The sequence below is a fragment of the Rhinolophus sinicus genome, chromosome 6 (genome assembly GCF_057876585.1).
Source record: "Rhinolophus sinicus isolate RSI-liver-muscle chromosome 6, RSI-T2T, whole genome shotgun sequence".
NCBI classification, from domain to species: Eukaryota; Metazoa; Chordata; class Mammalia; order Chiroptera; family Rhinolophidae; genus Rhinolophus; species Rhinolophus sinicus.
In genome coordinates, this window is record NC_142506.1 from 15115149 (window position 1) to 15134001 (window position 18853).

Below are 18853 nucleotides of genomic sequence, written 5' to 3' on the forward strand. Positions count from 1 at the left end.
TCCCCTTCCTGGGTTAATATTCTGCTAGAATATAGTAGCTGTTTATTGTTTTTATTTTTCTTTCTGAGAGTGTAAATGTTAAAATGCAAGGTATATAACCCTTGTGCTATGTTTGGATATGTTTTTTTCTCTCTCTTCATTCCAATTTATATTAAAAAAAAAAAAAAAAAGAAAGAAAAAAGAAAGGTGGGGCTCTGAATCTGGGCTCCCAGAAGGTGATAATTTGAATTTTACTGGATTCAGGCCACTCTGGGTTATAATTCTTTATTCCAAAATCTTAGGACATCCTTTACAGAATCACTTATTTTCCCTCTCTTGAATTTTCACATACTGGATTGTGCAATGCAATATATTAAAATTTCGTAGTTCCCAAGTCATCTCATAAATTCTGAAATGACAGTAAAGGTCACTATCAGCCTCCATAGTCTGGGATTCTAACACTTGAATTTTTGTTTTTATGTATTTATTTTAAACATTGATCAAGAAATTTTCCTTGATGGGGGCAGGAAACAAATCTTGGGTGGGGGAGGGATATTTATTGGTTAAAAAAATTCCCTACCTAGCTAGACCCTTTTTGTGTTCTAGTTGCTAGCATTCAGTTTTGACTGATTACATTGTTTACAACTTGTTTTCAGCTTTATTTTGTTTTTCGGTTTGGGTGGTCATTGGCGCTGACATTTTTCTTTCTCATCTCTTGTTGCCAGTACTGTTTTGTCAGTAACATCCAAGGCCACCAGTGGAGACAGAGTGAGGACTGGTGATTATGTACTCAAGTCAGGAGATATATTAGAGAGAGAGAGTTGGAAAATGACATTTTGTAAAAGAGACATGGAACTATATATTCCAGTTATTTACACCACCCCCAGCTGGGAAGGGTTTGAAGCAATCTAGGATTTTTTTTTTTTCCAAAGAATAGATCTTTTTCATAATGACTGTGTAAATAGATTTTTTTTTTTTTTTTTAAGATTATGGTTACTTCCTTTGTCTTGCTGTTCTTGCTGAATGACTTAAGCTGATAATTGCAATGATGCATTTTCAACCTTCTAGTGCTGCAAGATAATATGACTAAATCAAAGTCTGGTGAAAAGATGATATAAAGAAGCATTTAAACGTTGAAAATCAAGTTAAAAACTTAGAGAGCTCCTTGCATGAAGCTGTTAAAAACGAATTAAAGAGATGCCTGGATATTATCTTTAGTGTCTGTGTTAAGAGTTTAATTCTAAGATTGCCTGAAAATCCTTTTTTCTTTTTTTCCCCTTCCTCATAGGAATGGAAGATGTCACATGTGATAGAACTGAGTTCTTAAGCAATTATCTGACTAATGTGGATGACATTACTTTAGTGCCTGGAACTCTAGGAAGAATTCGATCCAAATTTAGCAATAATGCTAAATGTAAGTCGATTCTTAAAATACTAAGTGGTTAGAGTGGTAATACACTGGAATAGGTAAGGTCTTGTTCTCTGAAGCTTCCCTGAATACCTGGGTAAAAATCCTAGCTCTGCAACTTCTTAGCTAAGTGACCTTGAAGAAGTCATTTAAACTCTAAGTCTCAGTTTTGCATCTGAAAAATGGGAATGATAAGAGCAGCTATCCCGTAGGGTTGTGAACATGAATTTATACCACGTAGAGTGATTCCTGGCACATGGTAGCACTGTATAAATATTTGCTGTTGTTTTTATCATGTAGAAAACACACTTAATTTGAGACATGTGTATAACCATAAACTCTTGTTTATATGAGAAGAACTTTTCAACAAGATGTTCCGGCTAGCTCTTTAGCTGAAGCTAGGGAGTCCATGACAGGGCTGGCAGAGCCACACTCAGACCCTGAATGTTTTTAGGTGTCCAGTTGAAGGGGACGCTTTACCTTTATAAAAGTGATTGACAGAACCCAGGAGGAGAAACTATTAAGCCCTTGTGAAATGGCAGTGTTTTGAACGAGTAGAAATAAACAGGAATAATTTTATCACTTACGTTTTACACACTCAGGTTACAAGATCCCGCTGACAAGAACTTGAATTTATGCTTCAGGGGCTGCCCACCTAGCTTTTGAGAGAGGTCCATATAAAACTATTGGAGACGTGCTGCATTTTGGGGGGGAAATGCTTTAGAGTTTTTAGCCTTGGGAATAAGAAACCATTGGCACCAAGCGTAAAGCTTTGGAAAATTAAGTTTTTCCCCAACTTCGTTCCTGAGTCAACACAAATGGGAAATGTTCCAAGGTCAGCTCCAGGCAACGCTGCAAAGTAAACAAAACATCAGTGTTTCTGCCTTGTCTGTTTGATGTCCCTTCTGTCCTCCATGCCCTTCCTTCTCTGCCCACTCGAGATGGACACCTCCCTTGCCAGAGACAGACTGCTAGTCCCTATGGCACGTCTTGATTTACTTTTGCATTTTAGGGCTTCTGCGAGAAAGCGTTTGTCTATTTTGAAAGGTATGTCAGACATCAGGAAATGTAATGGGGAGTTTATTTTGGGGGGAAGAAACACTTCCCTTGGGCCAATGAAATAATAACTACCAAATAATGAAATATTTCGTACTTTATAAAACACTTTGTGTATGTGATTTCATTTTGTGAAAGACCTTAGATCGGGTGGTGAAGAGCACAGACAGTGGTGCAGGATGTCCGGGTTCAAACCCCGGCTCAGCCAGGTGCTCGCTGGGACTTTGGGGGAGCTGTTCAACACTCTGGGCCTCAGTTTCCTCATCCAGAAAGTAAGGATAGTGGGGAAGAGTAAATGGGGCATTGCATACCACTTTGATTCATGTTTACACATAGTCAAAGCTAGATAAACTTACTTATGGTGATGATGTCTTGGTTCCATCGCTATTTCAGCTAGGTATATACACCATCCTATTTAATCCTCCCAAAAGCCCTGTGTGATACGTGTTATTATCCCCTCTTAGAAACAGAAGAGATCAAGGCTAAAGAGAGAGGTGAAGGAACTAGCTCAGAGTATGACAACTAGTAAGTAAGTGGCAGAGCTAAGATTTAAGCCCAGATTCTCTGATTCTTAACCACTACGCTTGTGCTGGGGACCTCTTACTCTCATGCGTTATGGGAGCTATTAGCATGAGAGGACCAAGCACTTCAGAACTGATGGAGGGGTGTCCCACACATGGACCCAGGCCTTGGTTACTTCCTAGTAGTTCTCTGGGATTGGTCTGAGCACGAGATTGCCCCATGCTCTTTATTACTATTCATTATTGAAGACCATGACATTACTCTCTTTGGTCCTTTTGGAGACTGTGGTGTGTGAGGCCACAGAGTATAGAAGTTCAAAGCATGGCTTGCTCAGAGTGCTGGGGTCCTGGGGTGTCAGCACTCCGGACTTTTAAATGCCCATAGGCTTGGGGAAGATTCTAGCACCTACTTCCCAGAGTTGTTGTGAATGACCAGAGAGAAAGTGCCTGGAAAGCTCTTACCGATAGACCATACACGTGTGTGGACACAATTTGGGTTAACCATTATTGCTACCATTATTACAGTCACACACTGCTTAATGATGGGGATAGGTTCTTAGAAATGTGTCATTAGGCGATTTTGTCCTTGTGTGACCATCACAGGGTGCACTTACATAAGCCTAGAGGGTGTAGCCTAGTACATAGCTGGGCTGTATGGTCTACCTCCGTCATATAGGCGGCCCGTCATTGGCTGAAACATCATTACGCGGCCCAGTTGTACTTATTTTCTTTCCATGAAAATATGCAATTGACATTTAACCCCAACTTAAGTAGAATGAAACCCACGTTTTAGCATTGGGTGGCATAGCTTTAGAACTAAGAGCCTGAAAATCGTCTTCAAATTGTGCACATTTATACTGGAAGGCAAACTTATTCGTGCATTTTCAACAAATTTATATTTATCAACAAACGTTTATTGAGTGCCTACTATGCACAGGCCCTGGGGATATGGCAGGAAAGGACACAGACATGACCGGCTTCACCGATGTTTATATTCCAGGGAGGGCTGCATCTCCACAGTTGGTATCTCTTCTGAACTCTGCTTTCCTTTTCTGCTGATTCTATAATAACATACTAAAGCAAATTTTTGGAAAAACAAAACAAAATCCAACCAACCTACAATCTCCTCTTTCTCCCCACACCCCCCGAAAGGGGACCTTCAGATAACATAATCCCATCCACAGTTTATACACAACCATTATTTACATAGTTTTGCTTTTAGCTAGGTCAGGGTATTGACTAAAATATCCTTTGTTTGCTGGTAGTGAAAATAAAGGAGGTGCATACATGTGTGTGTCTGCGGCTGGAAGGGGCAGCTACCTACGTAATTAAGACCTATGATCTTACTGAGGTAACAAGACTCCCTTTAGAAGACAGAACTAGGTGGATTAGAGATTCATCTTAAAGTGGATGATAACTTGTTTCAGAGATCTGCAGATAAATAGGAAGTTACACTAAAAGCCCCAAATGCCCAGTTTAGTTCCTGATGTTCAATGCAAATAAACTGAATCCAGGCTCCAGAGACACTGTTTTGGACCATTTGGGGGATTTTAAAGAAGCAACTGACCTAGCCGTATCCTGGTGCTCTTGGAAGGAGGAATTCCCTTCCGGAAGAAGATACGCAGACCCAGCAGGGAAATTTACTATAGGAATTGTTCCACTTATTGAACTGCTTTTCACTGACTGAAATATTAAACACCCCCACACAATTTAACTATATTTTAAACAAAACATTAAAGTGATAGCCCTTTTAGGGGAGGGGGGGAAGAAAATTGAGCATCTGGCCGCAAAAATGATTTCTCTCAGTGATCACTGTCATCTCTTTTGAAATTGTTCTCCTTCTCTCTTTGAACAGATGACCCTAAAGCCATTATCGCTAATCTCACGGTAAGTACAGCCCTCCCTGGGAGCAGCTTCACGTGCGAATCTCCTGGGTTCGCTCCCCCGTGGGGCGGGGCAGGAGGAACATTTCCCTCATTGCCCTGCCGACCTGTATATCTGTTCCCCTCAGAGCTTTCAAAACTCCTGGCCTGTGGACAGCTGCAGGCTCCCTAATGGTCTTGGCAGCGATACAAACTGACAATATTTGATCTTTCCATTAGTAGTGAAAAGCATTCACTCATGATTAAACAAATCCTTACTCTCTCTGAAGCAGGTCGGCCCACCACCCACCCATCACTCCCCCATCCAGGATAAAGACCTTTTCTAAAAGCCCACGAGGATGTAATCACATAGGCCTGGCTGTGCTGCCTTCTCCCTTCCCCTCCTAGCTCCTATCCCGTGACTTGAAACTGTTGGGAAAGGCCCTGGAGCCTGAGTTGTTCTTAGCGATACTCTCGTGAGTCAGGAATGGATCTCACTCCTCTCTGATAACCTTGCGTCTCCAGCATTATCTAATCCTCTTTAACCTATTTGTTTTCAGTTTATATTCTTTGATAGGGTGTAACAAATTCCACTGATTCACTAACCGACCTTTTGTGTGGCTTAAAACCTCCTTCCATTTTCTAGAGGGAGACAACCTAAACCTTTCTATAGAAGACAATCCATCTAAAGATCAACTTCCATTTATATTTCAGTGTAAAAAACCAGATCAGCACTTTAAGCCATACATGAAGCAACACCTCCCCAAACGTTTGCACTATGCCAACAACAGAAGAATTGAGGACATCCATTTATTGGTGGACCGCAGATGGCATGTCGCAAGGTAGCTTGGGAGTTGGCTGTCCCTGTTTCTCATCTTCATAACCACCTCTTTGGCAACTGGAGTGCTAGGAAGTCCTCAGCCATCGTAAAGAGAAATCTCTGTTGGAAATCTCACTGCTTCCAACGATTCTGTATACTGGCAAAACAACTAGTGCTGAGACAATACGTCTCTAGTTTCTGGGTTTCAGCATCTCCGAGGCTTTCTGTGGCCTCTCAGTACGTCTCCGTGTGTTTCTCTCTCTTTCAGTTTTTTGAATTTACATTCTAGCCTCTATTCTGATTCCTGAGGAAATCAAAAGTGTCCCTGGGACACTGCTTTATAGCACTGAACTGAGTTGGTCTCAGTTGACAGGACTTAGCTTGTAGGAACATTTATAGAGGAGTTCAGAAAATGTTAATCTTAAAACCTCTGTTACTGTGGACATGTTTTATTTGGACTTAAATATTTCAGGTGTTTGCTTTCTTTTAAACTACAAAATATTCTAATATTGAAGAGTCTTTTGTAGAATGTGTCCTCTGGAAGCACTAACCACTTCCAAAGAGTTAATCATTAAAAGTTTATCCATTTCCACACAAACTCGGCAGCAGCCCTTTCCCCCTTACTCTTGTTCTGACTTTCTCCTTTAAAAAAGTGTTGAGAATTAGTCTGTAGTAGTAACTGAACAACTCCTATATACACTCTAGCTGGGGACTTCAATGAGTTTACAAGGGAGAGACGACAATGAGAAAATGTTCATTGTCTCGGAACTTATATCAACATGGGACACCTGGAGAGATACATGACAAATACCTAAATATCCTGCTGTAATTCTCGGGGGTGGGGGGGATACATAGAGTTAAATATGTAGGATTATGAAGAGAGATGAATGAAGCCCAGAAATTATTGAAATCATTTAGAACAGGCATGGGGAGTCTTCGTGGAAAAGTTACAAAGATATGACCCAATGTCTTGGCTGACTGTCCTCTGCAGGAACATTTATATATGGGGCAGCTTAGAAGAGAACAAATTTGGTGCAGTTGATAAGTTTGTATGAAGTAAACCTGGTTGTTGAGTAGAAGTTAAATGAAGGATGATGACAGTTGAGCAAATTAGCGTAGATCAAAGCAAGACATTTTAATTAGCAGTAACTCTCTTCAACTCTTGTATGGTTGGGTTATTATATGTGTTTTTCTTATTATCCCAAGCTGAAAGTACTTTTCCTAGGGGTGGGGACCCAAATGTTTAATTATTGTCCTCCAAGCACTTCACTGCAGTGCGGCATACCCTGTAGGTACTTAGGGAATATTTGTATTAATAAACATGAAAGATCTTTGGAAAAGTGCTCCATGACACTTAAGCAAAAGGCATCTTCTTGTCACAAGGAAGTTCAAATAGTTTTGATATATAGAGAGCTGTGTTTTCTTTTCCTATTTTTGTATTGAGATATTATTTAGGCTTTTGTTCGATATGTCACAATTACTAAGTTTACCACTCCGTTATACTCTCTAGTTGTATTATACCATAGGTAAATTTGTATGCAAACATTTTTGTAGAATACAGATCTCCATTCATCGATTAAACATGACATATTTTAAAAGTACCTACTATGTGTTTGACATGGAGCCTAGAGAGGGGCATATAGAAGTGAATGGACAAACCATGGTCCTACTGTGGAGAATCTTATAATCGTGGAGCTGAAGCACAGAGGCAGACAACATTACCTGTGATACGTCCTTCATCCGTGCAAGTGCAAGGGACAAAGAAGGCACAGTGACTTCTGTTCAGAGCTCCACATTGGTCCTGGGCTGATTGTCAAAGCAAAGACACTTGGGAGAAATGAACAGCGTCATCTTTGCATCACCACAGGAATAATGCAATTAAAATAGAGATAAATATGCGTGTAAAACCCACTTCTTAGTGATATTTTGTGCACTGAAATGAGCTTTTTATCAGTGATTTCCTGGAAATCCTGACTGATTATACTATTGTTTTGATGTAGGAAACCTTTGGATGTTTATAAGAAGCCATCAGGAAAATGTTTTTTCCAGGGAGACCATGGATTTGATAACAAAGTCAACAGTATGCAGGTCTGATCACAGGACTGGGGATTGAAATTGCATCTTAGTGATCTCAGGAGGGCTGGGGGCGGTGGTATGAGTGAAGACACACAGTACTCCTAAACTGGAAGGGTTCCTACCGGACCTTAGCAATGTCTAATTGTTTCTGTTTGCTTATCTTTTGGAAGACTGTTTTTGTAGGTTATGGCCCAACATTTAAGTACAAGACGAAAGTGCCTCCCTTTGAAAACATTGAACTTTACAATGTTATGTGTGGTAAGTCACATATTTAATAACAACCCCTGAAACACTCTTGAGTTACCATACGAACTTCCTCAATGTCAGAGAAAGAAATGAGGTGTCTTTTTTCTGGGACCACCTCATCTCCTTGCAGAAATTCTGTTGTAATGTGCCCATTGGTTTGAAGGACAGCACATCATTCCCTTCTATGGCTTCTTTGTCTTCCTTCACCCGTTGACTAATGAGGAGTTTTCATAGTGTTGCTGTTGGCAGCCTTTGGCTGATCTAACATAGCATTACAGTCTGACACCACTGGTCAGAGAGACCTGGTGAAGCAAGAGTTGCGTACAGAGCTTTCTCCCACCTCCATCTCTCGCATTGCAGCTCAGTTAAAATTTTGCCAGCTTGCATCCTGGCCAGCTATTTATGTGCTCCTAATTATTTTTCTTCCTTGAACTTCTAGTTGCTGAATGAGGACAACTTTTCCTATTTAGTAAGGGAGTGCCAGTCTGGTGGTTAGAGGGGGAGTCTGAAAGTCGGGTCTCCTGGGTTCTTTTCCCATCTTGGCTGCGAGCTCTCCTCTGTCCTGCCTCTCAGCTTAGGCAAGTCACTGTGTGCCTGCTTGGCAACCATTCACTTGCTATGAAATCAGCCTGTTCATTTCACAGTGGCACTTCAAGGCACAGAGCCAAAGCCTCCACTTGTCCCCGGACTTCTGTGGAGTGCATTAGAGGGCAGGCTAGTGGTTGTTTATTGATTATAAGTCTCATTTCAAAATTTGGGATAACAAGTTTCATGGAGAGGCAGGCAAGCAAGACACTGATAGTCTTTGGGTTGTGACTATCATAGATATTGGCAATAATTAGGTAAGGCCCTAGTCCTTCACTCTTTTTTGGGGGGGAACGTGTCTCTGTGTTCAAGCAGTGCACATGCTGTTTCAGAAAGCTGCGGCCAGCCATGGTCAGGCTAGAATGGTTCAGGGAGTAAGAAGGGAGTGCCTACTATCTAAATTTGGTTTTATCCAAATCTGATTTGAGTTCAGAGTTTTCAGACCCTTGGAAGGTGAAGGGTTTTGACTCTCGCCATATCTCATCCAAAGATATTTACAAAGCACCTGGCTTCTTTTTGTTCTTCTCATTAGATCTCCTGGGATTGAAGCCCGCTCCCAATAATGGGACCCATGGAAGTTTGAATCATCTTCTGCGTACCAACACCTTCAGGCCCTCCATACCAGAGGAAGTCACCAGACCCAATTATCCAGGGATTATGTACCTTCAGTCTGATTTTGACCTGGGCTGCACCTGTGATGATAAGGTAGAGCCAAAGGTAGAAATAACCTTTATGTTTATCATGGAGGAGATGGCTGGGTGTAGAGCAGAACTTGCCAATAGAACTCTCTGTGCTATGTGAATGGACTATATCTGTGCTGTCCAAAATGCTAGCTCCTGGCCAGATACGGCTTTTGAACACTGGGAACTAAATTTTTAATTTTGTTTCATTTAATTACTTTATTTTCAAAGAACCCTATGTGGCTTGTGGCTACATATTGGACAGCACAGGTTATAGAAAACGAAGGGCAAAAAGGAGAATTCATCATGCTATTTTGTGGAGTCAGAATTCCCCACCGAAGACTTTTTTTCTTTTTCTCTTTTTAATCTGGATCAGGTGTCCATCAGTCATGGTCCCAATAGGAAACAGGTGGCCCACACAGAGGAGGTTTTTAAAGAGCGCTTACAGGGGTCGTTTCAAATGTGTTTCAGGAGAGGACTATTAACAAAGGCTGAGTAGAGTAGAGGGATGTCACTGAGAGATGGTGAAGTGCCCTGGCACTAGCAGGGTACCAATCCTAGGCCTGAACAATAAAGGGGGGAGCAGTGGCCAGAACATGGAGAGAGAGCCATGTAGGAAGGAACGATGGAATTTGGTAGATGGGTGCTAATATACCACAACCTAATAGGGAGGAAGCTGGGGGAATCAACACCCCTGTTGTCTTTGTCTCCTCAATCTCCTGCGGGAGCCTCCCACGGATGGAGCCCAACAGGAAGTCAGTCTCTCAGGACACAGCGCAGCGTAGGGAAGGGTGCAACATGGGTAGGGGTGGTGGTGCAAATAGAGACTAACCAGCACATTGTGTTTGGACAATTTTTGAATACCAAACAAACTACAAGTGTTAAGCAATAATTTGTTTATTGAGTTCTATATCGATCAAAGACCTTTATAGCTGCCAATCAGTGCTTCTGAGAGCAAGAAATGATCAGTGTTACCAAACTGAGTTGATGTGATTCCAACCCAAAGCAAAGAAATCAGTTATTTTTACATGTGTGGTTTTATAATGGGTACATCTGTGCTCTTTCTATTAGACCTCAGAGAAATGGAAACTAGTTCTCCTAGTGCCCCGTCCCCATCCCCTACCGTTTGCTACCTTCCAGAATTCCTAAGGAAATTGGAAGTCACCGTTTTGGAAGCTTATCACTGGAAGAATCCAGTTTGCTCTTCTTTCCCCACCTCTAGTTTTTCTCCTTTCTAGTTTTGCTCCTGACAAAAAAAAAAAAAAAAAAAAAAAAAAAAAAAAAAAAAAAATGAGGGTAATTATTCTAACACAGGTAATCCTCAGACCTCAGCTCAAGATGTTGCATTGCCAAAGTCAACAGGAAGTGGTCTTTGAAGTGGATTCCAACTATAACATTAGAGGAGTCCATTAGTTGTATCTTGTTTTTGGAATTACCTTTCTTTCAGACAACAAGAACTATTTTAGATATGGTATCTTCAGCCATATTGGAGGAATTATGGATTATCTTTATTTTGTCTGTGGGTTTCTCCAAAAGACTACTTTCCTATTCTTAAAAAAAAAAATACAGATACACTAAAAAGGTATAGAGACTAATAAAATGATGACCTCAATACGCACATCACAAGAAAGAAAACATTACAGATTCAGTGGAAGTTTCATGTGTACCCTCTCTCTTCCCAATCCAATTTCCTTCCTACCCCAAAGGGAACTAGTATCCTGGATATGGTATGTATAATTGTCATACAGGTCTCTATACTTCTACTCCCTATACATGTAACTCTTAAATGACATATTAATTAATTTTTAGTATAGTTCCCTAAAATAACCTATAGTATAGTTATACATAATATAATTTTTATGTCAATGTTATTAGGCTAGGTATGTCCTGTAATTATTTTGTTCATCATGTTTTTGAGGTATATGCACAATAAAGCATGAAGTTTTAGCTCACTCATTTTTACTGTTAACAGTTAATATTTCATTGAAAAAATATACCATAGTGATTTTATTCATTTTCCTATATGAAAATATTTACTAGTAATTTCTAATTGTTAGCTTCTCCCAACAGTGCTGCAATAGACATTATTGCAAGAGTCTCCTTGTACATATATGCCAGATATGGCTCTCAGATTGAGAAGGGTAGAGTTGCTGAGCCATCACTTTTCAGCTTTGGAAAAAGCAATTTCATAAATTAGTTTGGGAATCATTTTAATGTCACTAGAGATTAATCTGAAATATTGAGGTGCTATTCTGATTAAATTGCATATATGTGCCCACATAATCATCATTACCAGCATGGGAGGTTGGAACCATGAATCCGCAGTTTGAAGAAAAGGAAACAAAGTCATGGAGAGATTAAAGAAGGTGACCATTGAGCTACTAGGAAGTGGAACCTAGAATGTCAATTTGAGATGAATTTGTACTTCCACCACAGAGCTTGTAATATTGATAGCGTTTAGGATCTTGTTTTGAATTTAGCAGGCTACTAAGTAGAGACAAATGTACAGAAAAGAACATTTCTGATTTGCTTTCTTTTCTCTCTTTTCTGGTTTTCACACATGAAGAACAAACTGGATGAACTCAACAAACGTCTTCATATCAAAGGGTCCACGGAAGGTAAGGAGTTGATGGAAAAAGCAATCAGATAAGTTTTGTTCTTGAGTTTTCAAAAACTGAAGAGTCTGCTTATTTACTTCATAGCATAAGCACAATATTTTTTAAAATTAAAGTTTGGATTGCAAAGTGATGTTAATATCCATCTGGCAAAGGGCATGGGTTTATGCTATGTACACAGATGTCAGCTGTGTAATACTCAGAAATATTCCATTACCTTTTTTTTTTTTTTTCCCAATAGCTTTTAAGCCCTTTGAAAAACAAACATACCATTTTCTATCAGATGGGTCATAAGCTAAGGTGCTGATGGGAGCTTCTATGAAGGGATTAGAAGTCACAATGATAAATAGTAGCAGCTGGTATACCGTAGCTCACCTACATGGAGAGTCAGTGTATATATGTTGTAGTGGGGAGAGAAACACAGAAGGAACCAAATCAGAACTCCCTATTTACCTAAGGATCATCTTGAGTCCTAACTCAATCTCTCATTTTACGTACAATGACTACATGCATGGTTAGTCAACTTTTGCAAGCTTGCGATGAAAAAGAGTTCTCAGTGATTTGTACCAAGAAAGCTGCATTTCTTGCTCATCTTTCAATATGCCGAGTAGGCTAAGCATGGCACTGCCCCATGAATGCTCATTATTCTGGAATCCAGGCAGAAAGAGCAGCCCCTACCTGGGACATGCCCTCTTCACGGCAGAGAGAAAAGACGAATGGCAGAACCATGCCATGGGTCGCAACACTTCTGCTTTTATGAGGCATTTGTCACTTCCCTTCACAGTTCACTGGCAAAAGCAGGGTACATGAAAACAATGGAGTAGAGAAGCATAGTCTTTCAACAGGGACGCTCCTGTAAGTCGCATGGCAATGGGTGGAAGTATATAATCCTTCACAAAAGGGCTGCCAATAATTATAAGAACAACAATACAATCTATCCCACAAGCTCTTTTTCCTGGTTTTGAAATTCTAGAGAATTAGAAGAAATTAGAAGAGACAGGAAAGGCTCCTATGCAGGTCACTGCAGTAGATGGGATAGCATCTTATAACAGCAAAGGAATGACTGAAAGTATATTAAAAAGTAAATAGAACTGAAAGCACAGCAGCCCCAGTCCTGCACTAGAGATGCACATAGTCAAATTCTCCTGAGAGCAATACTTGAGTTATTAGCTTGCATATGGTTCTGTTTATCATATGTGCCGTTTCCAATCTGATTAAATAAAGGTTGAGGAAACCAGTAGATTTTATTTACTTATTTTCCCTCTTTATAAAGATCTTCATCTTTCTTTTTTCCTTTCTGCATTACCACCACTCCTTTTCTCTCTTTGATCAGAGAACACACAGACTCTCTGGCATGTAATTGGATGAACACAGCTTTGAAGATAGGATTTAGTTGATGGAAGGTACACAAGTCCTTCACAAACTCTAGGAGTCATTTGAAATGTTTGACATCTGACCTCTAGTGGACTACAATGTCATCATAATGAGAAAAATTGGAATGTTGCCAGGGACAGGGGCTACGGAGTCTCATGATATGAGTTTTTCATATATGCAATCACCAAGGCAGAGAAATAATACTGAGATGTTTCTCTTCTAATGAAATAGGTAATTATGATAATTTAATATTGACTCCCAGCTTGTTTTCACGATTCAAGCTCTGGCCCTTCCTGGTACTAAAACATTTCTGTCTGGGGAAAAAAAATTCTACATTTAGTTTGCTGATGGCAGTGTGTTCATCTGACAAAACCAGTCCCAGAACTCAGCGTAAACAGTAGCCTCAAACTTCTGAACATGAAAATAAGAGGCATCTTCTAGGTGAGTCACTGCCTTTTAGAGCTGGAAGGAGCCATAGTTAGTAACGCCATCCATCCATTGCTCTGCTTAGAAAGTGAACATAAGTGTCTTATTTCAAGATGATTTTACATCACCAAAACTTAAAGCTGACATACTTTCATGGAAATGGACTCTCATGGGCATTTGTTGAGCATCTACCCTGGACTGGGAGCTTTCCCAGAAACATCCAGATTTCCCTGAAACATCTGGTTCTGTCAGCTGTGTCACTGATAGTTTCCTAGATACGACTTCACATTGGTAACATAAAATATTAGGGGAGAATCATCGCAGCACATCTCCTTGGTCTGTTCAAGGCCTATTGGGATAGCCTTTAATGATCCAAGGGAGACTTTAAAACTATTACATGAAATAAAAACAATTATATATCATTGTCTTATTTGTGTAAAGCATTTCCTTATTTGGATTCTGGAATATGTATAAGCCTCAGCATTCTCTCATTTGTCTCTTTCTGTCTCTTGGCCGCTTTGGTCTTTGTCTGTCTAAGGATCCTATCTCAGTCATTTCTTTAGCTACAAAGTGACATTTTCTTGGTCAGAGCTCGTTCAGGCCTTTATGGTGTTTCCTGGGTCATAAATCGAGCCTCCCACCTGAAATACCCAACGTCTGCTCCACCAGAGTAGAACCTCTTGAGTTGAGTCACGTGGGTGTGAGTGCACATGTGTATTATGCTAAGAGTAATTGCTTCCCTAAAGTGCTACACAAATGTAAGTTGTATTATTTTTATTCTGAATTTTTTTAAACACACCTGTAGGTAGCTGATTATTATTATTATTTTTTAGAATAAACCACGTGCTATGTACATTCTGTTTGTGACATTCATATGTGGCTATTTTAATGTCGTATGCCATAAAAGTACTCATGCATCTATACAAAACACATTTGGAAAAACTGGGCATAACAGTAGGGAAACAACCCAGGGGAATGTGGGAGGTAACAAAAGAGAGGTATATTCAATTAATCTCAGGCAATATTTTTCTATAGCTATCTCAACTGTTATAGAATCAAGTCCCTCACTAAAATGAAGAGGAAAAAGTATATACTCTTCAAAAATAGTGGTCTAGACTGCTTGCTAAAGACATCATATTTCTAGCTGTGTGGTGAATTCTGCATCTTCATTATATGACCATTGTTTCTGAATGATGTGTGCTTAATGTCTTGGCAAATTTACTGTGCAATGAAAACTCATTTCTTTGAGACACTGAATCAGTGGACGAATGAATGAACAAAATGGAAGTTTTAAGTCTCTCATAGCAAGCAATTCTGGCACTACAGTCGGGTATAATTTTCACTGTAAGAATAACTGCACTATTCATTTTCACCTTAGTCTTTCTCTATTTATGTTGCTATAAAAATGTTTCATATTTTCTTAGGTTGACATACACTATTATCTATGTGAAAAAAGGAATTAAAAAATCATTTTAACACCTATATATGTTTGGCTCTTTGTCACACACAATAGAAATTTTGTTTGGATAAGAAAAATGACTTAAATTAACACTAGGAATTCTTGTGAACTTTAAGGCAGAGTCTTGATTATTGCTAGAGAGGGAATCGCCTCTGTAGTTTTTTTCAATTCTGAAATGTTTCGCATTTTTGTTATTTCTGAAGATGTTGTGCTGAAGATGTTAGTTGTTCTATAGGGTTTCTGTGTATGTGCATCTTTGTATGTGTTTTCGGGAAGGAATCAATGCATGGTATAATTGTTTATGATTTATAGTAAGATTCGCAATGAATTGGATGGATGAGATACTGAATTTTAATAACTTTACCGACCAATATTCCTTGCTGACATTGAAGTAGAGCGTAAACCCTTTACTAAACCACTGCAGCTATAACTACAACTACTTTGGGTCAAGACTGGCTTTACATATTTCGCCTCTAAACAGTGCAACATCCCAGTGAAATAGGAGGCTTTGGGATTTAGGTACAGAATCACAGAGCTATAACGAGCTGAGATGAGATTTGACTCTGGTTCTATATGACACTAAAGTTCCTGTGCTTTCCTGTGGAAGTGTTTCTTATTCTAAGGGTTGGAAAAAAGAGAATATGTCAGGAGAGAATCTTGGTACATTCCAGGGTTTGGAAGTTGTTTCTGAAGTTCTAAATGCTTTAATGCAAATTTCAGTCCTCATTTGCTTCTCAACAGGCATGACGCAGGCAGAGCTCATGCCCAGGAGTGGCTGGTCCGTCATTACGATTCACCCTCCATTGGAATAACCCAGCAGTCAGACTGCTTTCAAAACACTAGGAGAAGATTAATGGACCAGGAGAATGGAGGCCTAGATTCTCGGTGTTGCTATGTAGCTGAATTATCGTATACAAATCACAAACCTCCAATTCCTTCTTAGTAAAGTGGAGATGATATTGATTTGCTTAGTCTATCTCTTGGGGTTATATAAGGCACATCACATTAAAAAGCAAATTCTTTAGAGTCATAAAACATGGTATTTTAGAAAAATAAAAACAAGCATTCAACAAGTATTTACCAAGTAGATATGTGCGTGGCATTGTTGCAGCTAGAGATACGGTGGTGAACAAAACAAGTAAAATCCCTGTTCTTATTATTTTATTGTGAGATTTAGCCAGTTGATGAATTCCCACATAGTGTTTTAAGGGTTGAGGTGAGAAAGCACAGAACACTAATAGAATCCCAGAGGAGGTTGCCATGGCAGTAAATGACAGTAGGCAAAGGAGAAGAAAGGATGTAGGCAAAAGAAAGACCTTGGGTAGAGATTTTGTGGTAAAATGTAGGGGCATTTTATTGTGGGAATGAACATTTTTAACAAAACAAAGAGGGGAGATTTTCATGTGGCTCTCAAGTCAGCCAGCTAATCTGTGGGAGTATGAATCAGGAAGCTGAGGAGGGAAAAGAAACACAAACTCAAGTCTGGATGACCAAATTTTGGAAGACGAAAAGAATGAGTCCTGTGGAAGTCCACACCACTTAAAAAGATTTGCCTCACAGTGTTTTGCCAAATGTGGTATCTGGAGGAGAACCTTGGCATGTACCCAAAATGCCAGCGACTATTGTAAACAGGGACCTGGGGTGTAGGATGCAGGCTCTGTCTGGAATTCCATGGAGTAGGAACCTAATCTGGGAAGACATGGACTGTGCTGGTTCCATATCAGGAAGTCAGGACAAACATATTTTCAAAGCAGAGGCTCCCAGTCTTGTCTGGAAATGAAGAGCTTATGGGTTCAAAGACTGAGATTCAGGTACACTCTTACGGTTCAACTAGGGACACTTATGAAATGTAAATGCAATGTGTGGCTTGCCCCAGATGTCATAAAGTGTAGCAGAGTCAGGCTGTGACTCTTTGAGTATCTGTGGTTCTTTGATACTCTGATAAAATGAGAAAGGAAAGTCTAAATTTTTATTCTGGATTTTGAAGTTTGTGTTTCTTACTGCAAAGATTATTTCACCTCTTTCTTAGATGACACTATTATGCTTCAGGAAGACCCAAGTAGATTCTTTGGGTTGAGGAGCTTGGTTGATGAATTTCAGGACACTGTCGAATCTATTGCATAGGTTTTTCTTCATGCTGTATTTGCCCAGTTAACAAGTAAGAGAAAGTTAGTCACATGATGATATATTTGTGTTGCAGCCATGTGCCAAAAATCGCAGTTGGAAGTAATGAAGTGCACATGTCTGAATAAAACTGAGTCTATACATGCAAAGCGGAAGAATGAATAGAAGTGGAGAAGCTTAACTGGGGAAATCTTTCAGGAGAAAGTGAAGCTTAAGATTTCTCTTCCCCTTTTGCTCTCTCTCTCCTCCTCCTCCTCATGTCTCTTCCATGAGGGCTGAACTGTGATCATATTATTTGTCATCATTTTTGAGTATGAAAAGAGGCACTGTTAACAATTATGCCAAGGCTACAGACATAAACCAGGTGTGGGGTCAACCTGGCTTAGCTTCGTATGTTCTGTGGGGACTGTACTGGTGCCACCTCACCCCCATTTGCAGCATTCATCGTGCTCTGTTCCCTTTCCACTCCGTAGGTATCTCAGATATAGTGCACTCCATATTGCATTTCAGTTGTTTGTGCCATGTTGGTCTCTCTCCTTGAGCTGTGAGCTTTTTGAGGGTAACAGCTGTATCTTAATGATCTTTGCCCAGTATCTCTATTCTATAGCCTAAGCCCTGTCACAGAGAAAGTGCTCAGTAAATGTTTGATGAGGAGGAACACATTAATGAAAAAGTTGAAGGGAATCAGTGACATGACTGGTAGAAAAGTTATTCCCGGTAGAGAGAAAGGGAGTCACGTGTCTAGAAACATAGAGTTGCTAATGGTCATGAGCAGTGTTGCAACTAAATCAGCCTTCGTGGAACAGGGTGTTATGTTGAGAAATGCCAATAAATGAGGAGGACTGGACGGGGAGCAAGAGGTGGTGGAATCTATAGATTATCCAAGATTATTGTTTGCTGGCTGCTCTAAGGAGGGGTGTTGTTGCATGGTTAAACCGGGCTGCTGGTTTGTTGTCCCTTCATGGAATAGATTGGATGCTAGGTTTGCATTTGATTTTGGAAGAATGTGTTTGGTAAGCATTAAAACTTGAATGATAAAAAGAGAATAGCTTCTCAAAGGATTTTGATACTTCTGCTTCCAGCTGAAACCAGGAAATTCAGAGGCAACAAAAATGAAAACAAGGAAAACGTTAATGGAAATTTTGAACCTAGAAAAGGTTTGGTTTGAGTTTTGAAGGGAAAGCCTGACTTGGTTTACTGCCCCCAAGTACTACTGTTATGATTTGCTGGCTTTTTATTTGTTCAGTATATTTCATTTGTATAATGTTATCACATTATATTCTAATTCTTAGGGGTGGGCCCCCAAATTTGGCAGCTAGACCAAGGCTTCTATATATACTGCAGTGCTGAAGCCAAACTACCCAGAACAGGCTCGTGCTGTAACAGTGTGTACTGCTTTGCCTCAAATCAGCAGTTCTACTTGGGGAGGGTCTACGAAGAGTTTCCTCTGTTACTTGCATAGAATGGTAATACTTTAATTAAAGCAACATGTATAAATAATTTAATAAGTGATTGCCAGAACTGATTTTCTCTAATAAAAATAATCATAAATATTTTTTTGATTATCACTTAGGGAATTGTGCATTGCTTAAAACTCAATACCTCAATCTCTAAATATTTTC

General features: G+C 39.8%; 1 protein-coding gene across 15 annotated transcripts in view; it reads left to right on the forward strand.

The window, feature by feature from the left end:
* ENPP2 (ectonucleotide pyrophosphatase/phosphodiesterase 2) overlaps positions 1-18853 on the forward strand; it is a 99206-nt gene that overhangs the window by 67564 nt on the left and 12789 nt on the right. For 6 of the 15 annotated variants that reach the window (XM_088798966.1, XM_019715275.3, XM_019715507.3 and 3 more), the window contains 8 exons: positions 1268-1393; positions 4820-4851; positions 5541-5668; positions 7647-7734; positions 7893-7980; positions 9086-9270; positions 11800-11851; positions 18314-18388. In XM_088798966.1, the coding sequence (XP_088655092.1) occupies positions 1268-1393; positions 4820-4851; positions 5541-5668; positions 7647-7734; positions 7893-7980; positions 9086-9270; positions 11800-11851; positions 18314-18388 (774 nt within the window). The remainder of the gene's footprint in view (positions 1-1267; positions 1394-4819; positions 4852-5540; positions 5669-7646; positions 7735-7892; positions 7981-9085; positions 9271-11799; positions 11852-18313; positions 18389-18853) is intronic. The other 9 variants (XM_088798970.1, XM_019715585.3, XM_074317110.2 and 6 more) reach the window with 3 other exon arrangements.